General features: G+C 35.7%; 1 protein-coding gene across 2 annotated transcripts in view; it reads right to left on the bottom strand.

Annotated features, from left to right (window-relative positions):
- MYO3A (myosin IIIA) overlaps positions 1-21,824 on the bottom strand; it is a 219,961-nt gene that overhangs the window by 192,476 nt on the left and 5,661 nt on the right. For both annotated transcript variants that reach the window (XR_004422433.1, XM_033100700.1), the window contains exons 3-4: positions 9,683-9,867; positions 7,003-7,137 (exon numbers count right to left, since the gene is read on the bottom strand). Coding sequence is in view for 1 of the 2 variants with exons in the window: in XM_033100700.1 (XP_032956591.1) it covers positions 7,003-7,137; positions 9,683-9,850 (303 nt within the window). In the remaining variant the exon portion in view is untranslated. The remainder of the gene's footprint in view (positions 1-7,002; positions 7,138-9,682; positions 9,868-21,824) is intronic.

The following is a 21,824-nucleotide window of genomic DNA, read 5'->3' as shown; positions in this document are numbered from 1 at the left end:
ACAACCACCACCACCTAAATCAAAAGGGATGATATTCTATAAACAGATACTCACTTCCAAAGACAGCCTTTATAATTTTTCTAAATGCATTCTGTATTTGCCATGTTAGGAGATGATATGAGAATTTTGCTCAAATTTCTGAAAAAGGATTACTAATTTCTGCAGTTGGCCTTTCTGTCTTTTGCTGTTTTCAACTGGGTTTTTCTCGTTGTTGATTCTAAAAATGTTCAAAGGCCATTTGCCGAGCCTGATCATATTCCATGTAAGATTACAAAAGCAGAAACTCTTTGTAATGCTCATTCTATTTTTCACTTTGCTCATTTTATGCAAGTGCTCTCAATATTCATGTTTAAGTCTTTTTGTAGAAATTAATCTTTAGCAAATGCCTGCAAGTAAAAATTTTGTATTATATGGTAAGTGTATATGTAATAAGACACTGCTGAACTGTTTCTAAAGTAACTACATCGTTTATACTGCCTAAGCCGTGTGCAAAAGTTTACTTTGCTCCACAATTTCACCAATACTTGGGATTAATAGTCTTTTTAATTTTAGTCATTTTAGTTGGTGTGTACTAGTAGTCTCATTGTGGTCTTAATTTGAATTTCCCTAAAAACTAAAGATATTGAACATATTTTATATATATGCTTTTGTGAAGAGTCCAAATTTTTGGCTCACTTTTTAAAAAACTGAGCCAAAAACTACTTTATCAGGTGGAATTTGCATTTATTGCTAGTGTGTTGAGAGAGTGTTTATCACGAATAAATGTTGAATTTTGGCACGTTTTTCATGATTTTTTTCTCTTTGATTCTCTTGATGCAGTATATTTTAATGTTTAACAAACTTATTTTAATGTTTTAATAAACATGCATTCCTGGGATAAATCCCATTCAGTCAGGATGCATTAACATTTTTATATATTACTGGATTTGAGTTGCTAATGTTTTGTGAAGGATATTTGCATCTATGTTCATGTGGAATGTTAGAATATAGTTTTCTTTTCTTGCAGTATCTGTATTCTTTGTCAGTATAATTCTGGCCTCATAAATGAATCAACAAGATACATTTGTTTCTTAAAGATTTCATTTAAGTATGCAATGTGATGTATTTTGGTAATTGTATACCGTCATATAACCAATAAATCAATAGATAAAACAGTTTCTTTACCCTAAAACATTTCAAAACTCTTGGAAAAATACCAGCAAATATTGGTAATGTCAGCAATAAGGAACCAATGATAAAAATCTATGATAAAAATATAAATCTAACCTATGATTTAAAAAAGAACTTAGTAGAAATATTTTAATGTGTATAGTAAGAATATATTGATTTACCAAATGACAAAACATGTCAGGTCCCCTCCTCTTTTTCCCAGGAAGTTATACCATAAACTTGCACTTATTCAGAGAGCAGATGCTTTTGCAAGCTCTGAATTTCTATTAGGGAAGAAAGACATACAAGTCTTACGTATATTATTTATGTATTTCCTGGTTTAGAAGAGTATAAAGAAATACATTTAGACTGTTTTCCATCGAGCCCTTTAGATACAAAATGAAATGAAATGACTATAGGTAATTAGCTGTCTATTCTGTTGTAAGTACACCAAATAACAGCCTTTTATATGAGAGCTGGGAATGGTTGTTCCAGCCCTAAGAACATGAAAGGAATCATCCTGTCAGTATGCTTCTCCACTGCAATTGTGCACAGCTAGAGAAAGAAGGAGCAATGCTGTGCGATTAGAGCAACTCAGAAGCCCAGATTGCCACTCCCGCCTGCTTCTCCTGACCCCTCCCACATATAAAGCCTGCAGTGGCTTCCTGTCCCCTTCTGTGTACCTGTTATCTCCAGGGGAGTAACACTGAGGGGTTAGTAGCTCAGCAAATAGAAACCACCAGTTCATTTTCTATCATCCTCTTTCTTTTCTTCATGACAGGATTATTAGATGCAAGTATAAAAACAGAATAACCAATAATGCATGACATATGAAAGTAGTATTTGTCTACAAAAATCACTTCAATTACCTCAAATGTGTATTTGAGAGGCTTTATGACTATTTACTGAATTTTTGTGCTTCTAAATACCACCTATACTACCCAGTTTTTGATCTCTTGAAAGGAATATAATTTCAAAGAGAAAAAATGCTATAATTGGAATGCAATGAGAGAAAGCAATGTCACTATTAATATTAAAATGAACAAATTGGGGCCAATTCAGATAAATGACAGAATGAACTCTATAGCAGCACATGAAAGGAGCAATTATACCTTAGATTGGCTTATGAGGGGAAGGGTCTTTTAACAAAAAGATGTCCTAACTCTGAAATTTGGCTTCATTATGGCTGAGAGCACACTAAGCAAATAGGCCCTGACAGAGAAGACTGAGTTCCTTGCAGATTTAAAATGTAGCTGTTCAAACAAGGAGAAAATTACAGATAAATCTCTATTTTCTCCCCTTTGTCTTCATCAGTAGCAAATGCTTAATAACAGACATTTAACTCAATTTTGACTCTGTTTTTCAGTCTCCTGGTTCATTGATGAGCATATGCAGAAACCTACCAACTCCCTCTTTCCCATGTCCCCCTCTGTCCTTGCCACTAACCTTAACAGTAGACATTAGGAGTTAAAGGAAGCACAAAACCAAAAGAGGTTCAGTGCCCCCCCCCCCGCCCCATCAGCTGTTGCGCTTTCCATGGTTTCAGTTACCTGCAGTCAACCACAGTATGAAAATACTAAATGGAAAATTCCAGAAATAAACAATTCATAAGTTTTAGTTTGCACACTATTCTGAGTAAAGTGATGAACTCTCTTGCTGTCCCACTCCATCTGGCTGGGACATAAATCATCCTCTGTCCAGCTTACCCATGTTGTACATACAGTATAATAAAATATTTTGAGAGAGATAGACCACATTCACATAATTTTTTTAAAGTATATTGTTATAGTTGTTCTATTTTTTATTAGTTATTTTTGTTAATCTCTTACAGTGCCTAATTTATAAATTAAACTTTATCATAGGTATATATGTGTAGGAAAAAACATAGTATACATGGAGGTCGGTACTATCCATGGTTTTAGGCATCCACTGGGGATCTTGGAACGCATCTCTGTGGACAGGGGGTACTACCGCATCTACTTGACTAAGCAGATCAGTCAAGAGATGTGATAGCAATAGGCAGAACTTAATATAAGTATGGTATTTTAAAATGAAAAGTAAAAAAAAAAAATTAGTTCTCCCTTTATGCCTCCATCATTAAAAAAACCCTAAAATATTAAGTGAATATAAAAATCCCCACAGACCTTCTGTTAAGACAACAATAACAACAACAAAACAAATTAGATCCCACAGCAGAAAACATTCTACCTTTTCTCTTATAAGGTAGTCTTGTTACAAGTGCCTAACTAGAATTTCAGAGGGCTAGCAACTTTTACTAAACTGGGCAACATTTATAGTCTGAAAATAAACATACAAAGAATTTAGAAGGAAAGACTTCCCAAATAAAGCCTTGTATACCATTCATGCTCAAAAATTTATAATATAAAAATGAAGGGAAAATACAAGAAAGAGAAAAACTGTATCAAGGTAAAAGAAATAACTCAAAAATCACAACTAAATAAGAGAGAAAATAGACTGCCCAGCAAGATCCGAGTAAATATTAGTCTTCTTAGGATTTCCATTCTAGATTGAAATATAAAATAATGTTTCATGGTGAGAAGTCACTGGGCAGGAGTTTGTCTAAGCAGGTACAGTGCTCCCCACATGCCAGCCTGATAAGGAGGGGAGTCACTGATCGCTCAGCCCCTAGACCACCTTCTTTATGTAGGTGCACGTTAGAAGCCAAACATTGTCAGCATGACGCTGTGGGTAACATCACAGCCTCTCTCTGGCCACTCTCCTGGTATCCTCATGCAAAATAACTCATGTGGGCTTTATTATGATAAGAGGTATAATTAGCAGTCATTTTGTGGAATAAAGTATTGATGCCTAAGCCAATTCTGAAAGTGCCTCTAACGCAGCACCTGCACCATTCATGTTTATAAATCAGGTAATTGTACATCTAGCCACTCATGTGTATATGTAATCAGTTTGATTTACATATGCAAATCAATTATCTTATATACAGTTGGCCAACTTCTTCCTTTCTTTACTCTCTCTTGCCCTACTCTGTAAATTCATAGAACAGATTTCTGAAATGTCATTTTACTAAACTATCATTTATTCTTTTTTCTCAACTCCTTTAGGGATATTTCCAATACCTCCACCTGATCATAAAATATAAGGACAAAGCTCAAAGAAACTGTTAACTTTCTACTGATTCATTGTATCAGGAAGCTGCTTCACTTGTACTGGATGTTCCAAAACCATTTTAATCAATCTCTTCTGCTCTCTCAAAGGAACATTTGACTATAATCAGGAGTCTCCGACTCTCACCTAATTCCAGGTGGTAATACTGAGCAATGACAATATAATTAGAATAGGAATTTGGCTGTCATAAAAGACAATGATTGATGTCATGCAATATTTTTAAACTCTGGGCAAAGATTTACACCTTGTGTCAATGTCCATTTAGGCCTACATTAGGCAGAATACCTGAATCTTTCAAATGCTAACCAGCCAATGACTCTACATGGAAAAAAGTAAAGATGCAATTACTGAAAATGTTTTAACAGATATAAAGATACGAAATTTTATTCAAGACTGCATTAAAGATTTTGCACAGCATTATATCTCAAAGATATAAACACAAACATGAAGTAAACTCATTCAAATTCTCCATTAATTTAAATCTAAATGGCTTAGAGTCAATAATTTATATTCTATTATTTAGGTAATTAAGTTTAGATGAGTAAAAGTTTTGCTTTGTTTTAATGTGTGATTTAAAGAAAATATAAAGCTATTTAAAACTTAATTGAGAAATACAAAATAATTTTAAAATCATAATAATTTGCCTATGTTTAAAGAACACAAGTGGTTATCTAAAAAAATTTATACCTCTAAGAAAATAAAAGTTTCAGATTTTGAAAAGGTTCTTGAAAATACTATTTTACAATTTTGAAAGGCTCTGTGGTTCAATTAATGGTGGCAGAACAAACAAAAATGTACTTCGTCTCACTCATGAATCTCCATTAAAATGCTAGTAAAGGAATAAAAAAGTACAAATCATAAGAAAAACGAGAACAGAAAAAGAGAGAGCAGTGGACAAGAGATTTCAACAAATGTTTTCAATATAGAAAGCAGATGATGAAGGGTAAGTGACTTAGGAAGCCACAAACTAACATGCTAGGTGAGTTGACTGACCCAGAGGGCGGGGACAGGAAACAAGGAATCCTTTGGAAGTCTCCAATCAAAAGACTTGTCACTCTCTTACCCCATATTCTGACTATCAACACCCTGCCCGATCACTCGTCACACACACACCTATGCGAGAGCACAGAGGTTTGTTCCCTAACGCTGAAACAAAGGAACAAGATGTGATGACATCAGCACAGTGGGTAATGAGAGTAAGGCACATACCACATGATATGCAAAATAGAGTGGTAAACTCGGAAAGAGGAGGCCAAGGGATCCAGGAAATGGTGGATTCTACCCACGTGAGCAGCAGAGAGATATCAGAGGTCAGGTGCATGGCAAACCTCCAGAATGGAATAGGAGGACATAGGGTTCCAGAAGCGCCAGCAACAGCCTTGCCAAAATTCAGAAAATGGATTACTACACGGAAGAGAAGAGACACGCAGCCATACATTTCCAGGTACAGCAATCAACACATTAAAAGCACAGACCTGCTCAGGAGAGGGTGGCACCACTGAACTGGATCTACATTATTATTGCTCTACATTACAGGCCCTGGGGTTGTACTTGCTGTTTATTAACCAAGTGAATGTATTTATTTTGAAAAAGATAAAAATGATTAAGTCTATCTGAGATTATATTAAGTGAAAAAATAGGATAATTTCATAAGTGATATTGTCAATCATTTTAAATACACAAAAGAAGATGGCTATATGTTAAGTGTTAAGAATGGTTCCTTTTACAGTTTCAAGTATTTTCTACAACGATCATCCATTATCTCTAGTATCATTTAAAAACCATAATAAAAAGTAGTGTTAAGTAAGGAAACAATATAATTTATAAATGATTATTGTGCCACTGCAGGAAAACCAACAGAACATTCTGAAAGAAATAGAATCAAATGCTAATAAAATCTTAATGAACACAATAAATACTCATATAAGCTGTTACAGTGATCGAATAAATGTTTTACTAGCCCTGATAACAACTTCTAAAAATTCTTTAAAATTTCATTAGAATTAATGATTACACCACTTGAATGATAATTTTCAATGAAAATTAGAAAAACCACATCCCTGTAGTATTGGCAGTTACCTTAGTGGGGCACCTTCCAGTGCTCCTGCATTAGAGAGAATTGTCCAACCCTATTGCCAGGACTTGCAAAGGCAGAATGTACGGCTTCTCTTTGGCAACTTCAGTATTCAACACCATTTCTAGTAAGGTTTTTTCCCCCCGCATAAATGTAAATACCTGGTTCTGTAATTTATGTCATTAGTATTCAATGAGAACAGAAAAAAAAAATCACAGTTCATCATTTTTGTCTAATGAAGCCTCACTGACATTAATTTTCTCTTCTATCCTAGCACTTGGCACAGAGCCTCAGTCACATGTTAGTTGAACAAAATATGGATGCATAAATAAATATTATAATGAAGTCCCCTTTAAGCTTGTTCTTCTTCAAGGAAAATAATCCTAGTTTCTTTAGTCCTTTACTATGGAGGTGTTCCCTTTTAATCTTTAAGAATCTTTGTGGCTTTTCTTTAATTTCCAATGCATCTTAAGATGACAAGGGCAGAACCAGTCACAATATTCTACTGAGGAGGTGATCAGTCAGGAACACACTAGAACTGCTTTATGGTATCGATGTAACATAAACATTAAGTCATTCCAAGACCACATTGCACATGTCTACCCATAAAACAATGCTGAAACACTTACCTCAAGAACCAACCAGAGCTTATCTCCATTTATTTTATCCTTCTTGAAGTACATCCCATAGAATTTGACCACATTAGGGTGGTCAGAAAGTGCTTTTAAGATATTATACTCTGCTTCAATCTCTTCATCAATATCCTAGTTTCAAAAAGTCATAGGAAGAGAACTGTGAGAAGAACATGAATAACGTCAAACATATTACAGGCTACCAAATGGAGAATTTTGTCCAAGCAAGGTCATAATAGTTGTATTGTGCTTGGTAAGTACTATGCATTGAAGTTTCTCATTACGTTGCTCAAAGGGAGAGATTGGGATTCTCCTGCTAATCAAATAGATCTCTAATTATGTTAATTGCATTGAATTAAAAAGGGGTAAATAAAAGCTATTTTTGTATGCAATTAGAAAGAAACATATACGGAGAACTATTGCAGATGACTTTCTTTTCTTTGCAGTGTTAACTTCGTTTCAGTGGCAAAATCACTGATTCTAAATAAAAGCTTTTAGCTGGTTCATTTTGTTCCTTTGAAAAACAGGATATTGAGAAGCTATCAAAAAATAGTCATATAAGCAATAAATTCCAACCTCTCAAAAATTAAATACTATTGAATTATATAAGATGGCATATAGCCCTGAGTTAGCTAAAAGCCTGTTCACTAGGAGAACTAGTTGCTATCCTGTCAATAAAAATGCAAGACCACCACTTTGTCATGTTTCTGGAAAATCACATACACATGAAACAAGTCACAGAGTAATAAATCAGAGGAAGCCTTCTAATACTGCTTTTACTGTAACATTTAATGTCCATGTTGCTTTAAAACAGAATCATGGAATCATAGAGCTGGAAAGAATTTTAAACCAGAGCTCTAATTTGAGAGGAAGAAACTGAAGCTCAGAGAAGTAAGAGTCACAGAAATGGTTAGTGTGAAGACCAGACTGCAAGTCTACTAACTACCGACCTTTTGCTCCTGCTCATTTCATCCTTTTCTTGAAGAGGAAATTACTAGTTCAAAATCCATAATAGTAAGAACATTTTAATAAAAAAGCCACTCTGTAAAATGCTTGGATGCATTTATATTTATTTTACTTAGATTATAATCTCTCGGTTATAAATCTTTTTTGTTTGACTTGTGATATGAAGAGTAAATAAATAATTCTTAGAAAACCATATATGTACTATGACAAGAATAAAAGCAGCACAAGAACAAATTTCATACTATAGCTATGAAATCAGTATGCTCCATTAAAGCAATCTAACGAAGCATGATTTACAAACTTAGAAGTCCATCAAACATGAGTATATTATGAAAGAAGAGTGGTCACATGTATTCATAACCCACTTGTTCTTCTCCATTAAGAAGAAAGGGAATTGGAGAGAGATACTGATTATGGAATCAGACAGTGGGATCCATCTGGACCACGTTGTCTTGCCACCATGAACCCCAACCCCTAACTGCAAAGACTACAGGAGGGAGGAACCATCACTCTGGCACAGCGTAGCTCGCAGCTCGCGTTTCTCATTACCGTTTGAATGGTGAGAACTTCCCGGCAGGGGAACGCGAAGACATTCAGCACAAGTTACAACTGAGCATAGTGCATGCTTCTCATTATTTTCCCTCATTCTTTTCTAATTTATTACTTTTTAAAAAACCCCACTTGCTTCTTCCTTTACTCATAGTATGAAACACTGTAGTTATCATGGGTTTAGGAGAAATAAACCATCAAAAAAGAGCCACCCTAAGATGAACAGAGGCCCAGAGACCTTTTGCAATGTCCTCCCATTTGTTAGTGGAAGAGCTGTGATGAGCACTAGGCCTCCAAAGTCCTCCCCACACAAACCACATCGTGTCATCACACCACGCTCGCATCAGGTGTGCCAGAGTGGAGTAACTGGAGAAGTTGCTCTCAGCAGACGTTTGGGGATCATATGATCGCCGAGCTCCTTCTGCCTCATCCATGTGCTGTGGCAGAGCTACACATCTGCCAGTAGCTGAAAACGCTCCCAAACAGCCAGCTCTCTTTCCCAGAAAGCAGAATTTCCTCAGTCTCCTCATGCTCTTCAAGGCAAACCAAAGGTTTGCTATTCCAGAAAAAGCAAAGGGGGATCCTACTGGGGCACTGCTTCAACGAGGCCATAGGACTGAATGTGAAACTCACGTCTTCACAAGGACCCTCATCCTGATTCTAAATGAACACCATTTCTGTTTGGAAAACACTGAAGCAAACCTGAAAATTAATTTCCCTTTTCTGAACAAAATTTAATTTTTAAACAAACATTTCTGACTTGCCTTATCAGAAATTCTGCCTGAAGCCTAAATGAATACAAAAAGAAAAGGAGATCTGGTCAAGATGACATTTTAGGATTATTTCTACACCCATGAGTCTATTCTTACAATTTTTTGAAATCTAAAATAATATTAAATCAACTGTTCAGCTGTTGTGCTGTTTATTTACATATTTATTTGTATTATATATTTGTTCATTTACCAAGTATTTATTGGGCCCTATTTTATGTGTTAAGCGTATAAACAAAGAAAATTTAACAGGTAGACTTTTTAAAAACATTTTCTGCAAATTGTAACTGACACTGTGACAGATAAATCGAGATAAAGTACTTACAGACTTTTAAACTGTTTAATTCAGATAAAAACACATTTAATTACATGACAAAAACAGTGTGACTTACATGAATTGGATCCAGAATTTTGACTGCTGCTTTTTGGCCATTTTTCTTATTCAACACTTTAAATACTTTCCCATAAGTTCCTTTGCCAATTGTTTCAGTGATTTCCCAGGTATCAGAAGGATCCGGGAAGTTATCAAAGATGATTGTTTTTCCAATTAGTGGAAGCATCTCAAAAGTTTAAATCACTAGAGAGAAAAAGTACAGAGTTTCATCATCTACATTTGATTGGGGATATTAAATGGCACACATAAACGCATGGGAAATTATCTAATATTTTCACTGATATGATGGAAAGTATACATCCGTAACCAAATGTACTCAGGTCATAGAAAATTTTAATTTTAATTCTTTTTGCAAACAGATTAATATGAGTTTAATAAGGCTTTGTAAGCAGGGCTTTATTTCTATGTTTAACATAGTCCCACATTAATTACTATTAATTATTTTCAGATTATAATAAGAGGTACATATTTAAATCATTTTGATTTACTGCTTTATACACAAGTATGAAAGAATTTTATTTTACTTTATTTTATTTTTTGAAAGAATTTTAGAATGAAGCTTAGAGATGATAAATTTAACTTCTTCATCAAAGCAAATTCCACACTTTAAGTGATCATATGTTATATCACTTCACTATGTAAACCCCAATAATGGGTCCCTCCCCATTGCTTTCAGGGTGAAATTTCTTCAACAAAACCTACCAAGTCCTTTAAAACATGGCTCTTGCTTAATTTCCCAGACTCATATCTTCACACTTCTCTCGTACACTATAATCCAGCCACTAGGGATCCTTCGGGACATTTTTTCTTGCTTGAAATCTTAATATACACTATTCCTTCCCACCTCCACCCATGGTTCCTTTGTTAAATTCTAACTGCATCTTGTCTTTGAGGTCTTAGCTTAGATGTCACCTCCTCAAAATGTGATCACTCTCCACTCCATTTGGGTTGCATGACTCACCTCTGTTCTCCAACAGCACTCTGTACCTACCTTTATCTGATAATGCTATATGCCCAGCACCTGGCACAGGGCTGAAATAATTAGAGAATATAGCCCACGAGGTCAAGTGACTTTAAAAAGGAGATTTTATATACAATCTGAGATGAGATCCCAGGTTTCTGATTTCTATGTAATGTGTTTAACCTTCCATGCTCTCCCTTTATTACACTCAGCCATTTATAGGAAATTACAAAAAAAAAAGAAAAAAAAAAGTGGAAAGAGCTCTTAACACTTTAGCCCATGAAATTCACCTGTCTTACCACAACCTTCAACCTTATCCAAATCATCAACCCATTGATTCCTCATTTTCTTTATCACCCCTCTTCAGCCTTCATTCCCTCTTCATTTTCTTCTCCCTCAGCATAAATTCTACAGCTTGAATAACTATGACTTCCTTGCAAACAACCTCAACACTTGTTCCTCTCTTTCTTCACCATAATCTTCAGGGGTGAAAAAAAAACTAAAAACAAAAAAACAACTCTGGTTAAACACTATTATTTTCTTCTTACTTTTGCCTATATTTGGAGAAAACCAAACAACCACGTTGAGGAGTTTCACTTAAAATTCAGGATTTAAAAACCCTACAATTAGACCATCAAAAAACTGTACTTCCATGGTTTGTTGTGGGGACAGAGCTCCAAAAAGCAGTTTCCAGGCTCTTGGCCTCACATAGAAAAGTGCTGGCTCAGGTAGTAAATGGCCATCGACTGTGATCAAATGGCCATCAGCTGTGGCTAGTTGGCCGTCAGCTGTAACCAGTGAGCCATCGGGCACTAATATAACCGCCGTGGCTACGCTAGCAAAAAAAAGGGGGCTGGCAAGGAGATGGTGGCTGAGCCTGCAAGCGGCGCAGTGAGGGTTGAGAATTATGTGGCTCCTGTTTCCTGTGTCTCCAACCCAGCTGCCAGCAAGAGTATAGTGGTGTGACTCCCCTACCTATGGCTCCGTGGGTGTTCCTTTTTGGCCTCACCATATCCTGCGCTCTTATGTGGGGAGCGGGAGCAGAGACCCCGCAGGCCGCCCTGCACGACAAATGGCACAGCGAGCAAGGTACGGTGTCGGCCAAAGCTCTCTAAAGGATGGTGGAGCAGTTTGTGCATATGAACACTCAGTTGCAGGAAGACCAGGAGGAGCAGCTGCCTGAGAGCTGGACCCCGTGGAGGGGTGGGAAGACGTGGACGATTCCCCAACCAGCAGAGGCCGGAGAAAGCGAAGGTCGTTGCGGCCCTGTGAGCTGGGAAGTGCTTGCTGAGGCAGCCCGGATGCAGGACTTGTAGTAACAGGAGGAAACGCTTGCTGAGTCCTCCATGGAAGATGAGGGTGAGGTCAAGGTCATCCCTCACCCCCAGGACAGCCCTGGCGAATGACTATGGACTATGGGGAATTGCCTTCCATCCCTAATTTAATGGACCGCTTGACTGTTTGGGAACATACCACCATGTAGTGGAACTGGCAGATGTTTGTTTTTGTGGCTTGACTGGCCGCCATTGAGAATATGTTAGCACCTTGACTGTGAGTCGTTGTTGTTCCAGCACGGTACCCTGAGAGGCCCAGAGAGAGTGGCAGTGCCCTGAGAGCCCTGGCTGTGTCCAGGAAGTCTGGCTGTGTCCAGAGAGAGTGGCAGTGGCCTGAGAGGCCCTGGCTGTACCCAGGGAGACTAGTGATACTCTAAGAAGCCCAGGAAGTCTGGCTGTGCCCAGAAGTACTGGTGGTGCCCCGAGAAACCCTGGCTGTGCCTGGAGAGATTGGTGGTACCCTAAGAAGCCCAGGATGTCTGGCTGTGCCCAGAAGTACTGGTGGTGCCCTGAGAAACCCTGGCTGTGTCCAGGAAGACTGGTGGTACCCTAAGAAGCCCAGGAAGTCTGGCTGTGCCCAGAAGAACTGGCGGTGCCCTAAGAAACCCTGGCTGTGCCCAGAGATCCTGGCTGTGTCCAGGAAATAGCATTCACCTCCAGGTTCCTCGCACAGGGCCCCTCGCGGAAGACTCTTGTCGCGTAGATTGTGAGGTGAGAGCCTGTAGGGGTGGAGTGTGGGGACAGAGCCCCAGAGAGCAGTTTCCAGGCTCTCGGGCTCACGTGGAAAGGTGCTGGCTCAGGTAGTAAATGGCCGTCAACTGTGATCAAATGGCCATCAGCTGTGGCTAGTTGGCCGTCAGCTATACCCAGTGAGCCATTGAGCACTAATATAACTGCTGTGGATACGCTAGCAGCAAATGGGGGCTAGCAAGAAGATGGGGGCTGAGCCTGCAAGCAGTGCAGTGAGGGTTGCAAACAGTGTGGCTCCTGTTTCCTGTTTCTCCAACCCAGCTGCCAGCAAGAGTATAGTGGTATGACTCCCCTACCTATGGCTCCGTAGGTGTTCCTTTTTGGCCTCACCATATCCTGCGTTCTTATGTGGGGAACGGGAGCAGAGACCTCGCAGGCCGCCCCGCACAACAATTTGTTAATTCTGACAGCAGAGACCTTATCTATCTTGTTCACTTCCAAATCTAATAATGCTTAATTCTCTGCCTGGCTCGTAGATGTTAACTATATAGCTGCTGAATAAATGAATCAATATGCTTCTTCAAAAAAAGTGTTTTAAAAAACATGAGAGAAGTATGCATTAGAGAGAGTTGAAAAGAACTTGAAAAATCTAAATAAAATAAGGATCATATTCTGATTCATCATATATAAGAGCACATCATCTAGTAAATGGCTATGAATGCCTGCTAAAACTTACATCACCACATAAAACAAACATGAATAGTTCTTAAACTTTGTGAAATTTGTGCCTTTGATCTGAAATGCAAAGGAACAAGTAGGAGATAATCAGTAATAATCATCCACTTTAGTGATTTCATAATCAGTGACAAGATAACTACTTCTTACATCTACTTCAGTCATGCGAGTAAGCATTTATGCCACCCATAGGACATAAGAGTTAGACCAAAAAACCAACTTAAATCTTGTTAAATGCCTGAAATAGCAGTTTTCAACCATGAAAAATATTCATTATATAGATTGCTGCCGTATATATATAGAAGCAGTAATATTATTAAACACAATTTTAATTTCTATATTAACTATTAGGAATTAACTATTTGTCTTTATATACAGGCATAAAAATTCAGTTAAAAAATGACCGAATACCAAATGTGTGCAAACTATCTTAGAGTTTTGAGGACACAAAGACAGGCAACTCATGGACAGATAAGTAAATATGAAACTAATATTTACTAATCATATGACAAGTAATAGATATTAGAAATATGCATACAGTTCTATGGTAGTCCAGCTGAAGACACAATTAATTCTGAAATGATCATGAAAAGATACAGAATATAAGCAATATTACAGTTGGACATTAACCATGAGCAGGAGTTTGTTTAAAATACAATTTCCACCTTAACAGTTCTCAATCACACCAATATGGCAGTGCAGTTATATTATAAAACAATAATCAAAGAATGACAAAAGCATAGGCATTTTAGAAAGGGTATACCTGGTCAAATCCCATTAAAAACAAACAAACCTCCCATCAACTAGGTAAAATGAAACCTAAAATGACTTCCTCAAAATCAAACATTAAAGAATTTCAAGCATTAAAACAGAAGCAAGTCCCCTGACTCCTAAACTATACTTTCTCCACTACACAGATGTTTATTCTTTAAAAATAAACTGTCATAGTTAATAAAAAAAACTAATTATTTAATGACTAAATTAAACTGCATTCTACATGGTAATAAATACTCATATTTTTTTCTAGCCCTTTAACACTCACAGAACAAAAAATAGTTCTCAAGCTCATAAAACTAAAACACATAATTGAGTTCGTATATAATCATGTACGCTAAAAAATTATTTCTGACATATATTTACTGTATTTTGATATATGTATTTACCATAATTCTCAAAGGTACTTACAAAGCTACATTTAAAAAATGAAGAATCATATTTTTAATTGATTTATTATTTTTGTTGTTTGTTTTTTTTTATGACAGAAAAAAGACAATAGAATGAAAAAAGTATCTTACTTCAGGATCTTAACATTCATCTCAACAATTATGTTGACTACTTTTGTCAACCTGCACTTAATTGTTCTTTAATAAAATAACCAAACTGCCTTAAAGTTCATTCTAAAACACAGCAGGGGATGTGTATCTCCCATTGGGCTGTCTCTTCCCTCTGCCAGATACCCACATGACCTAATTCCTCACTTCCTTCAAGTCTTACATCAGCCATCACCTTCTTAGTAAGTCCTATCCTGACCCTCCTATTTAAAATTTCATTCTGCCCTCCACCCTGTCCTGCTTCCCAACTCCTGGTCACCCTTAACCTGCTCTATTTTCATAGCACTTGTTACTTATTACCACATCACTTCCTGTTTATTATATTTTATTATTTTTCTATGCTACTAGAATGTAAACTCCATGAGGACTGAAATTTTTATCCAGCTTGTTCACTGATATATCCCAAAGACTGGCACAAAAGAGGAACTCTATAAGTATTTGTTGAATATTGGATATAAATGAATATAACAATAAACAAAAAATTTTCAGACGATTTTACCAATGAATTCTATCAAATATTTAAGAAATAATGCCATCTTATGTATACATTTCCTTTCAGAGAATAGAGATAGAGGAACAATTGAGGGAATCTACAAAGAGATAGAAATTATAAACAAGAACCAAACAGAAATTCTGGATATAAAAAATAAAATAACTGAATTGAGAAATTCCCTAGAGGGGCTCAAAAGCAGATTTAGCTTGGTAGAAGAAAATCAATGAAATTGAAGACAAATCATTTAAAATTATCCAGATTGAGGAGCAAAAAGAAGAATGAAGAAAAGTAAATGGAGCCTAAGGCAATTTGGGGATACCATAAAGACGACCAACATAAGCATTATAAGAGTCCTAGAAGAAGAAGAAAGCTGTCAAAAGACAAAGACAAAGAAGAAACCTTGAAAGTAACAAGAAAAGCGACTTGTCATTTACAAGAGATCTTCAATAAGATTTCTCAGCAGAAACATGTAAGCCAGAAGGCAGTATGATAATATATTTAATATGCAGGAAAAAAAACTGTCACCTGAAATTTTGTATCTGGCAAAACTATCCTTCAAAAACGAGGGAGAAATTAATACATTCCCAAATAAACAAAAGTTGAGGGAGTTCATTACCACTAGATTTGTCTTACAAGAAGTGCTAAAGAGAATCCTTCAGGTTGAAATGAAAGGATGCTAGACATTGTATAATGATAAAAGGATCAATTCACCAAGACAATATAACAATTATAAATACATGCACAAAACATCAGAGCTCCAAAAAGATGAATCCCAACATTGACAGAATTGAAGGGAGAAACAGACAGTCTCCTGACAATAGTAGGAGACTTCAATACCCCACCTTCAATAATGGATAGAACAATGAGACAGAGATCAATAAGGAAATATAGGACTTAAACAACACTGTAGAGCAAATTGATCTAATAGACATACACAGAACACTCCACCCAATAGCAGCAGAATACACAATTTTTCTCAACATTACACGAAACATTTTCCAGGATAGGCCACATATTAGGCCACAGAACAAGTCTAAATAAATTTTAAAAGACTGAAAACTTATAAAGTTTCATTTCCAATAAAAATGGAATGAAACTAAAAATCAACAGCAGAAGGAATAAACAACAAATGAGCCTATAAGAAATTATAAGGAAAATTAGAAAATATCTTAAAACAAATGAAAATGAAAATGCAACATAGCAACACTTATGAGATGCAGCAAAGGCAGTGCTCAGAGGCAAATTTATAACTGTAAAACATACGTTAAAAAAGAAGAAAAATCTCAAATCAACGATCTACCTTCACACCTTAACTAGAATTAGAATGAGAAGAACAAATTATATCTGAAGGTAGTAAAAGAAAATGTATAATAAAGATTAGAGCAGAGATAAATAAAATACAGAACAGAGAAATAATAGAAAAAAAATCAACAAAACCAATAGTTGGTTCTTCAAAGAGATAAACAAAATTGAGAAACCTTTGGTAGGCTGACTAAGGAAAAAAGGGAGAAGACACAAATAACTAAACCCAGAAATGAAAGAAGGGGCATTACCAGTGATTAGGCAGAAATAAAAATGATTATAAAAAATACTATGAACAACTGTTTGGCAACATAATGAATAAGCTAGATGAAATGGACAAATTCCTAGAAACACACAACCTAACAAGACTGAATCATATAGAAATAAAAAAATCCAAATAAATCTATATCTCGTAAGGAAATTGAATCAATAATCAAAAACCTCTCAACAACAATAAAAGAAGCACAGGACAGATCGTTTCACTGGTGAGGCTACCAAACATTTAAAGAAAAATTAACACCAATACTTCTCAAACTCTTCCAAAATATTTAAGAGAAGGGAACACTTGCTAACTAATTCTATGAGGCCAGAAAAAGACACTGCAAGAAAAGAAAACAGTAGACGAATATCCTTATAAACATTGATATAAAAATCCTCAAAAAATACCAGGACACTGAATTCAACAGCATATTACAATTTAAAAAGACACAAATAAATTGAAGACATCCCATGTATTGTAAAAGTTGATATTGTTAAGCTGTTAAAACCACGCAAAGTGGTCTATACATTCAATGTAATCCCTATCAAAATCCCAATGAGATCTTTTGCAGAAATAGGAAATTTTTTATATAGGACAGCTGCTGTGAAAACTGGGACAGCAGATCCTCAAAACAAACAAACAAACAAACAAAAAAGACCCCCATAGAATTACCATATGATCCAGCAATTTTACTTCTGGGTATATATCCAAAAGAACTGAAAGCAGGGTCTCAAGAGGTATTTTCACATTGATGTTCATATCAGTATTATTCACAATAGCTTAAATATGGAAGAACCCAACATATCCATCAATGGATGAATGGATAAACAAATGGTTCCTTAAAAAATTAAGAATAGAATTACCATATGACCCAGCAATTCCTCTTCTGGGTATCTACCCCCAAATTTTGAAAACATTTATCCATAATGATATATGTACCCCTCTGTTTACTGCAGCATTATTCATGGTGGTCAAGAAGTGTCCTTCGATAGATGATTGAATAAAGAAGAGGTGGTACATATACACAATGGAATATTTCTCAGCCATAAGAAAAGATGAAAATTTGCGATGACATGGATGGATCTTGAGAACATAATGCTAAGTGAAATAAGTCAGAAAAAGTTGAGAACCATATGACTTCATTCATATGTGTTATATAAAACTGAAAGCAACAAACCCAACAAAACAAACAAATAAAAACTCATAGGCACAGAGAACAGTTTAGCAGTTACCAGAGGGGAAGGGGTGAGGTAGAAAAGGGTAAAGGGGGTTGAATATATGATTACGGAAGATTTGACTTTAGGTGGTGAACACACAATGCAAGATACAGATGATGTATTACAGAAGTGTACGCTTGAAACCTATATATTTTTATTAACCAATGTCACCTCAATACATTTAATAAAAAATAAAAATAAAGTTAAAGAGAAAAAATATATATACGTATAATGGAATATTATTCAGTCTTAAAAGGGAAGAAAATTCTAAGATACTACAACATGGATGAGTCTAGAAGAAATTATGCTAAGTAAGTAAGTCAATCACAAAAGGGCAGGCACTGTATGATTCCACTTTATATATACCGGTAGTACCTACAATAGTCAAATTCAGAGTCAGAAAGTAGAATCATGGTTGAAAGAGGAAAGGGAATAATTGCTAAATGAGTAGTTTCAATTTGGGAAGATAAAGTTCTGGAGATGGATGACAGTATTCATTGTACAACAATGTGTATGTACTTAATGCCACTAAACTGCACATTTAATAATGGTTAAAATGGTAAATTGTATGTAATGTATATTTTGCCATAATAAAAATATTACTCAGAAAGCAGGACAGGAACACAAAGTCAAAAAAATCTGAAAGCCAAGTTGAAAGACATAGAAAGAAGATTGGAATGATCTGCTTGCTTTCAGATCCATGAATCTGATCCTGAATCTCAAAGGCTGATATTTCAAAACTGTGTTTCCCACACTCCTTGTTCACTGGCTTCCTGCCCTGCTAGATTCTGTGAAGGAGAGTCCCAGTAGGAGACTGGATGGTAGGAGGAAGGAGAGACCAGGATGTGTCTTCTCTGCTTTCTCTGGGTTTTGTGGTGCGTCCATCAGTAGCTATATATCTTCCACGTTCCCTGTTCCTATAGGGCAGGGCCTGCCCTGGTTCTAGATAGTCTCAGCTTCTGGGTTCCGGTAAGATTATCTCCTTACTGTATTCCTACAGCCCAAGAAGGAATAATGGTTTTTTGTTTTTTGTTTTGTTTTGTTTTTTGTATTTCTAACTTTTAGATTGTCCCACTATCCTGTTTGGCTTTCAGATATCCTAAAATATTTGTAACTTATTCCCCATATGTTTTAGTCTCTTTGGGCTGCTATAACAAAAATATCATAAGCTGGGTGGCTTGTAAACAACAAACATTTATTTCTCATAGTTATAGAGGCTGAGAAATCCAAGATCATGGTGCTGGCAGATTTGATATTTGGGGAGGGCCCACTTTCTAGACAACCATCTTTTTACTGTAATTTCACTTGATGGAAGGGATAAGCCAGCTCTCTGAGGTCTCTTTAATATGGGTACTAATCCTTAGGATCTAATCACTTTTATAAGGGTAGAGTCCTCATGACCTAAGCACTTTTCAAAGGCCCCACCTTCCAACGCTATCACTGAAAATTAGGATTTCAACATAGGAATTTGGAGGGGAGACACAATTCTTTAGACCATAGCACCGTATTAAATCCCCGCTGTTGAATTACCTGACATTAACTCTATTTTCCTGACTGATTCAGTCTAACAGACATCTAATCAGAGTTTGAGAAGAAGAGAATAGAGAAAAAGCAATTCAATATTGCTGGGAATTTTCCCAAATAGGTGAAAGGTGTGAACACACAAATTTAGAACGTTCAAGTACGGTAAATAAAAAGAAATTCAGTTAGATACACCACAATGAAACTATAGAACACCAAGGACAATGATAAGTATCCCAGTGTATAAGTTTTTAAAAATTTATCTTTTAGTTGTTGATTTCTAAATTTTGAAAACTTGTACAGTGAGATACTTTAAAAGGAACTATTAAACAATTTAAGAGTCAAAGAGAAATCATAACAACAATTTAAAAATAAACTTAAAAAATAATAATTTCAACATCTACAAATCAATCAATGTGATATACCACACTAACAAAGGAAAAATAAAAATTATCTGATTATCTCAATAGATACAGAAAACACATTTGACAAAATTAAACATCCATTTATGATAAAAGCTCTCAACAAAATGGGTACAGAGGAAACATAAAAACATAATAAAGCCCATATTATTATAATTCTACATCTAATACCATACTCAACAGTGAAAAGCTGAGTTTTTCCTCAAAAATCAGGAAGACAGGGATACCCACTCTCACCACTTTTATTCAGCACAATACTAGAATTCCTAGACACAGCAATTAGTCAAGAAAGAGACATTAAATGTATCTGAATTGCAAAGGAAGAAGTAAAACTGTCACTAGTTGCAAATGACATAATATTACATGAGAAAACCCTAAAGAGTCCACCAAAAACTATTAAAACTAATAAATGAATTCAGTAAAGTTGCAGGATACACAATCAATATACAGAAATCTGTTGCATTTCTATTCACTAATAACAAACTATCAAAAAGACAAATTAAGAAAATAATCACATATACAATTGTATAAAAAATACCTAGAAATAAATTTAACAAAAAAGGTGAAAGACCTATACACTGAAAACTATAAGACATTGATAAAAGAAATTGAAGAAGACACAAATAAATGGAAAGATATTCTATGCTCATGGATTGAAAGAACTAATATTGTTCCATTCTACCCAAAGCAATCTACAGATTTAATGCAATCCCTATAATATTCCAATGCCCGTCTTCACAGAAATAGAATAAACAACCCTAAAATTTGTATGGAACCACAAAAGACCCCAAATAAACCAAAACAACCTTGAGAAAGAAGAATAAACCTAGAGGCCTCACATTCCCTTATTTCAATTATATTACAAAGCTATAATAATCAAAACAGTGTGGTATTGGCTTAAAAACAGGCACACAGATCAATGAAGCAGAATAGAGCCCAGAAGTAAACCCACACATATATGGTCAATTGAATTACAACAAAGGAGCCAAGAAAATACCATGAGAAAAGGACAGGCTCTTCAATAAATGGTGTTGGGCAAACTGGACAGCCACAGGCAAAGGTATGAAATTGGACAACTTTTACATAATACATAAAAAGTAATTCAAAATGTATTAAAGACTTGAATATAAGACTTGAAACCATAAAACTTCTAGAAGAAAACATAGTTAGTAAGCCCCTTGACATTGGTCTTGACAAAGAATTTTTGGTTATGACACCAAAAACATATGCAACAAAAGAAAAGTAAACAAGAGGACTACATCAAACTAAAAACCTTCTGCACAGCAAAGGAAACCACCAATAGAAAGAAAAGGCAACCTGCTGAGTGGGTGACAATATTTGCAAAATCATATATCTGATAAGGGGTTAATATAAAAAATATATAAAGAACTCACACAATTCAATAGCAACAAACAAAGAAACAAACTTCAAACAATTTGATTAAAAAATGGGCAGGAGTTCTGAATAGACACTTTTCCAAAGAAAACATACAGATGGTCAATGAATACATGAAAAAATGCTCAACATCACTAATCATCAGGGTGATGATGCAAATCAAAACCACAGTGAGATATCACCTCACACCTATTAGAATGGTTATTATCCAGAAGATAAGAAATAACAAGTGTTGGAGAGATGTGGAGAAAAGGGAACCTTTGTGCTCTATTGGTGGGAATGTATATTGGTGCAGCCACTACAGAAAACAATATGGAGGTTTCTCAAAACATTAAAAATTGAACTACCTTAAGATCCAACATTTCCATTTCTGGGTATTTATTCAAAGAAAATAAAATCACTAACTCAAATAGATATATGTACCCCCATGTTCATTGCAGCATTATTTACAATAGCCAAGATATGGAAAAAAATCCAAGT

The sequence above is a fragment of the Rhinolophus ferrumequinum genome (assembly GCF_004115265.2).
Source record: "Rhinolophus ferrumequinum isolate MPI-CBG mRhiFer1 chromosome 5 unlocalized genomic scaffold, mRhiFer1_v1.p scaffold_110_arrow_ctg1, whole genome shotgun sequence".
NCBI classification, from domain to species: Eukaryota; Metazoa; Chordata; class Mammalia; order Chiroptera; family Rhinolophidae; genus Rhinolophus; species Rhinolophus ferrumequinum.
This window is presented reverse-complemented; position numbering and strand designations above follow the sequence as displayed.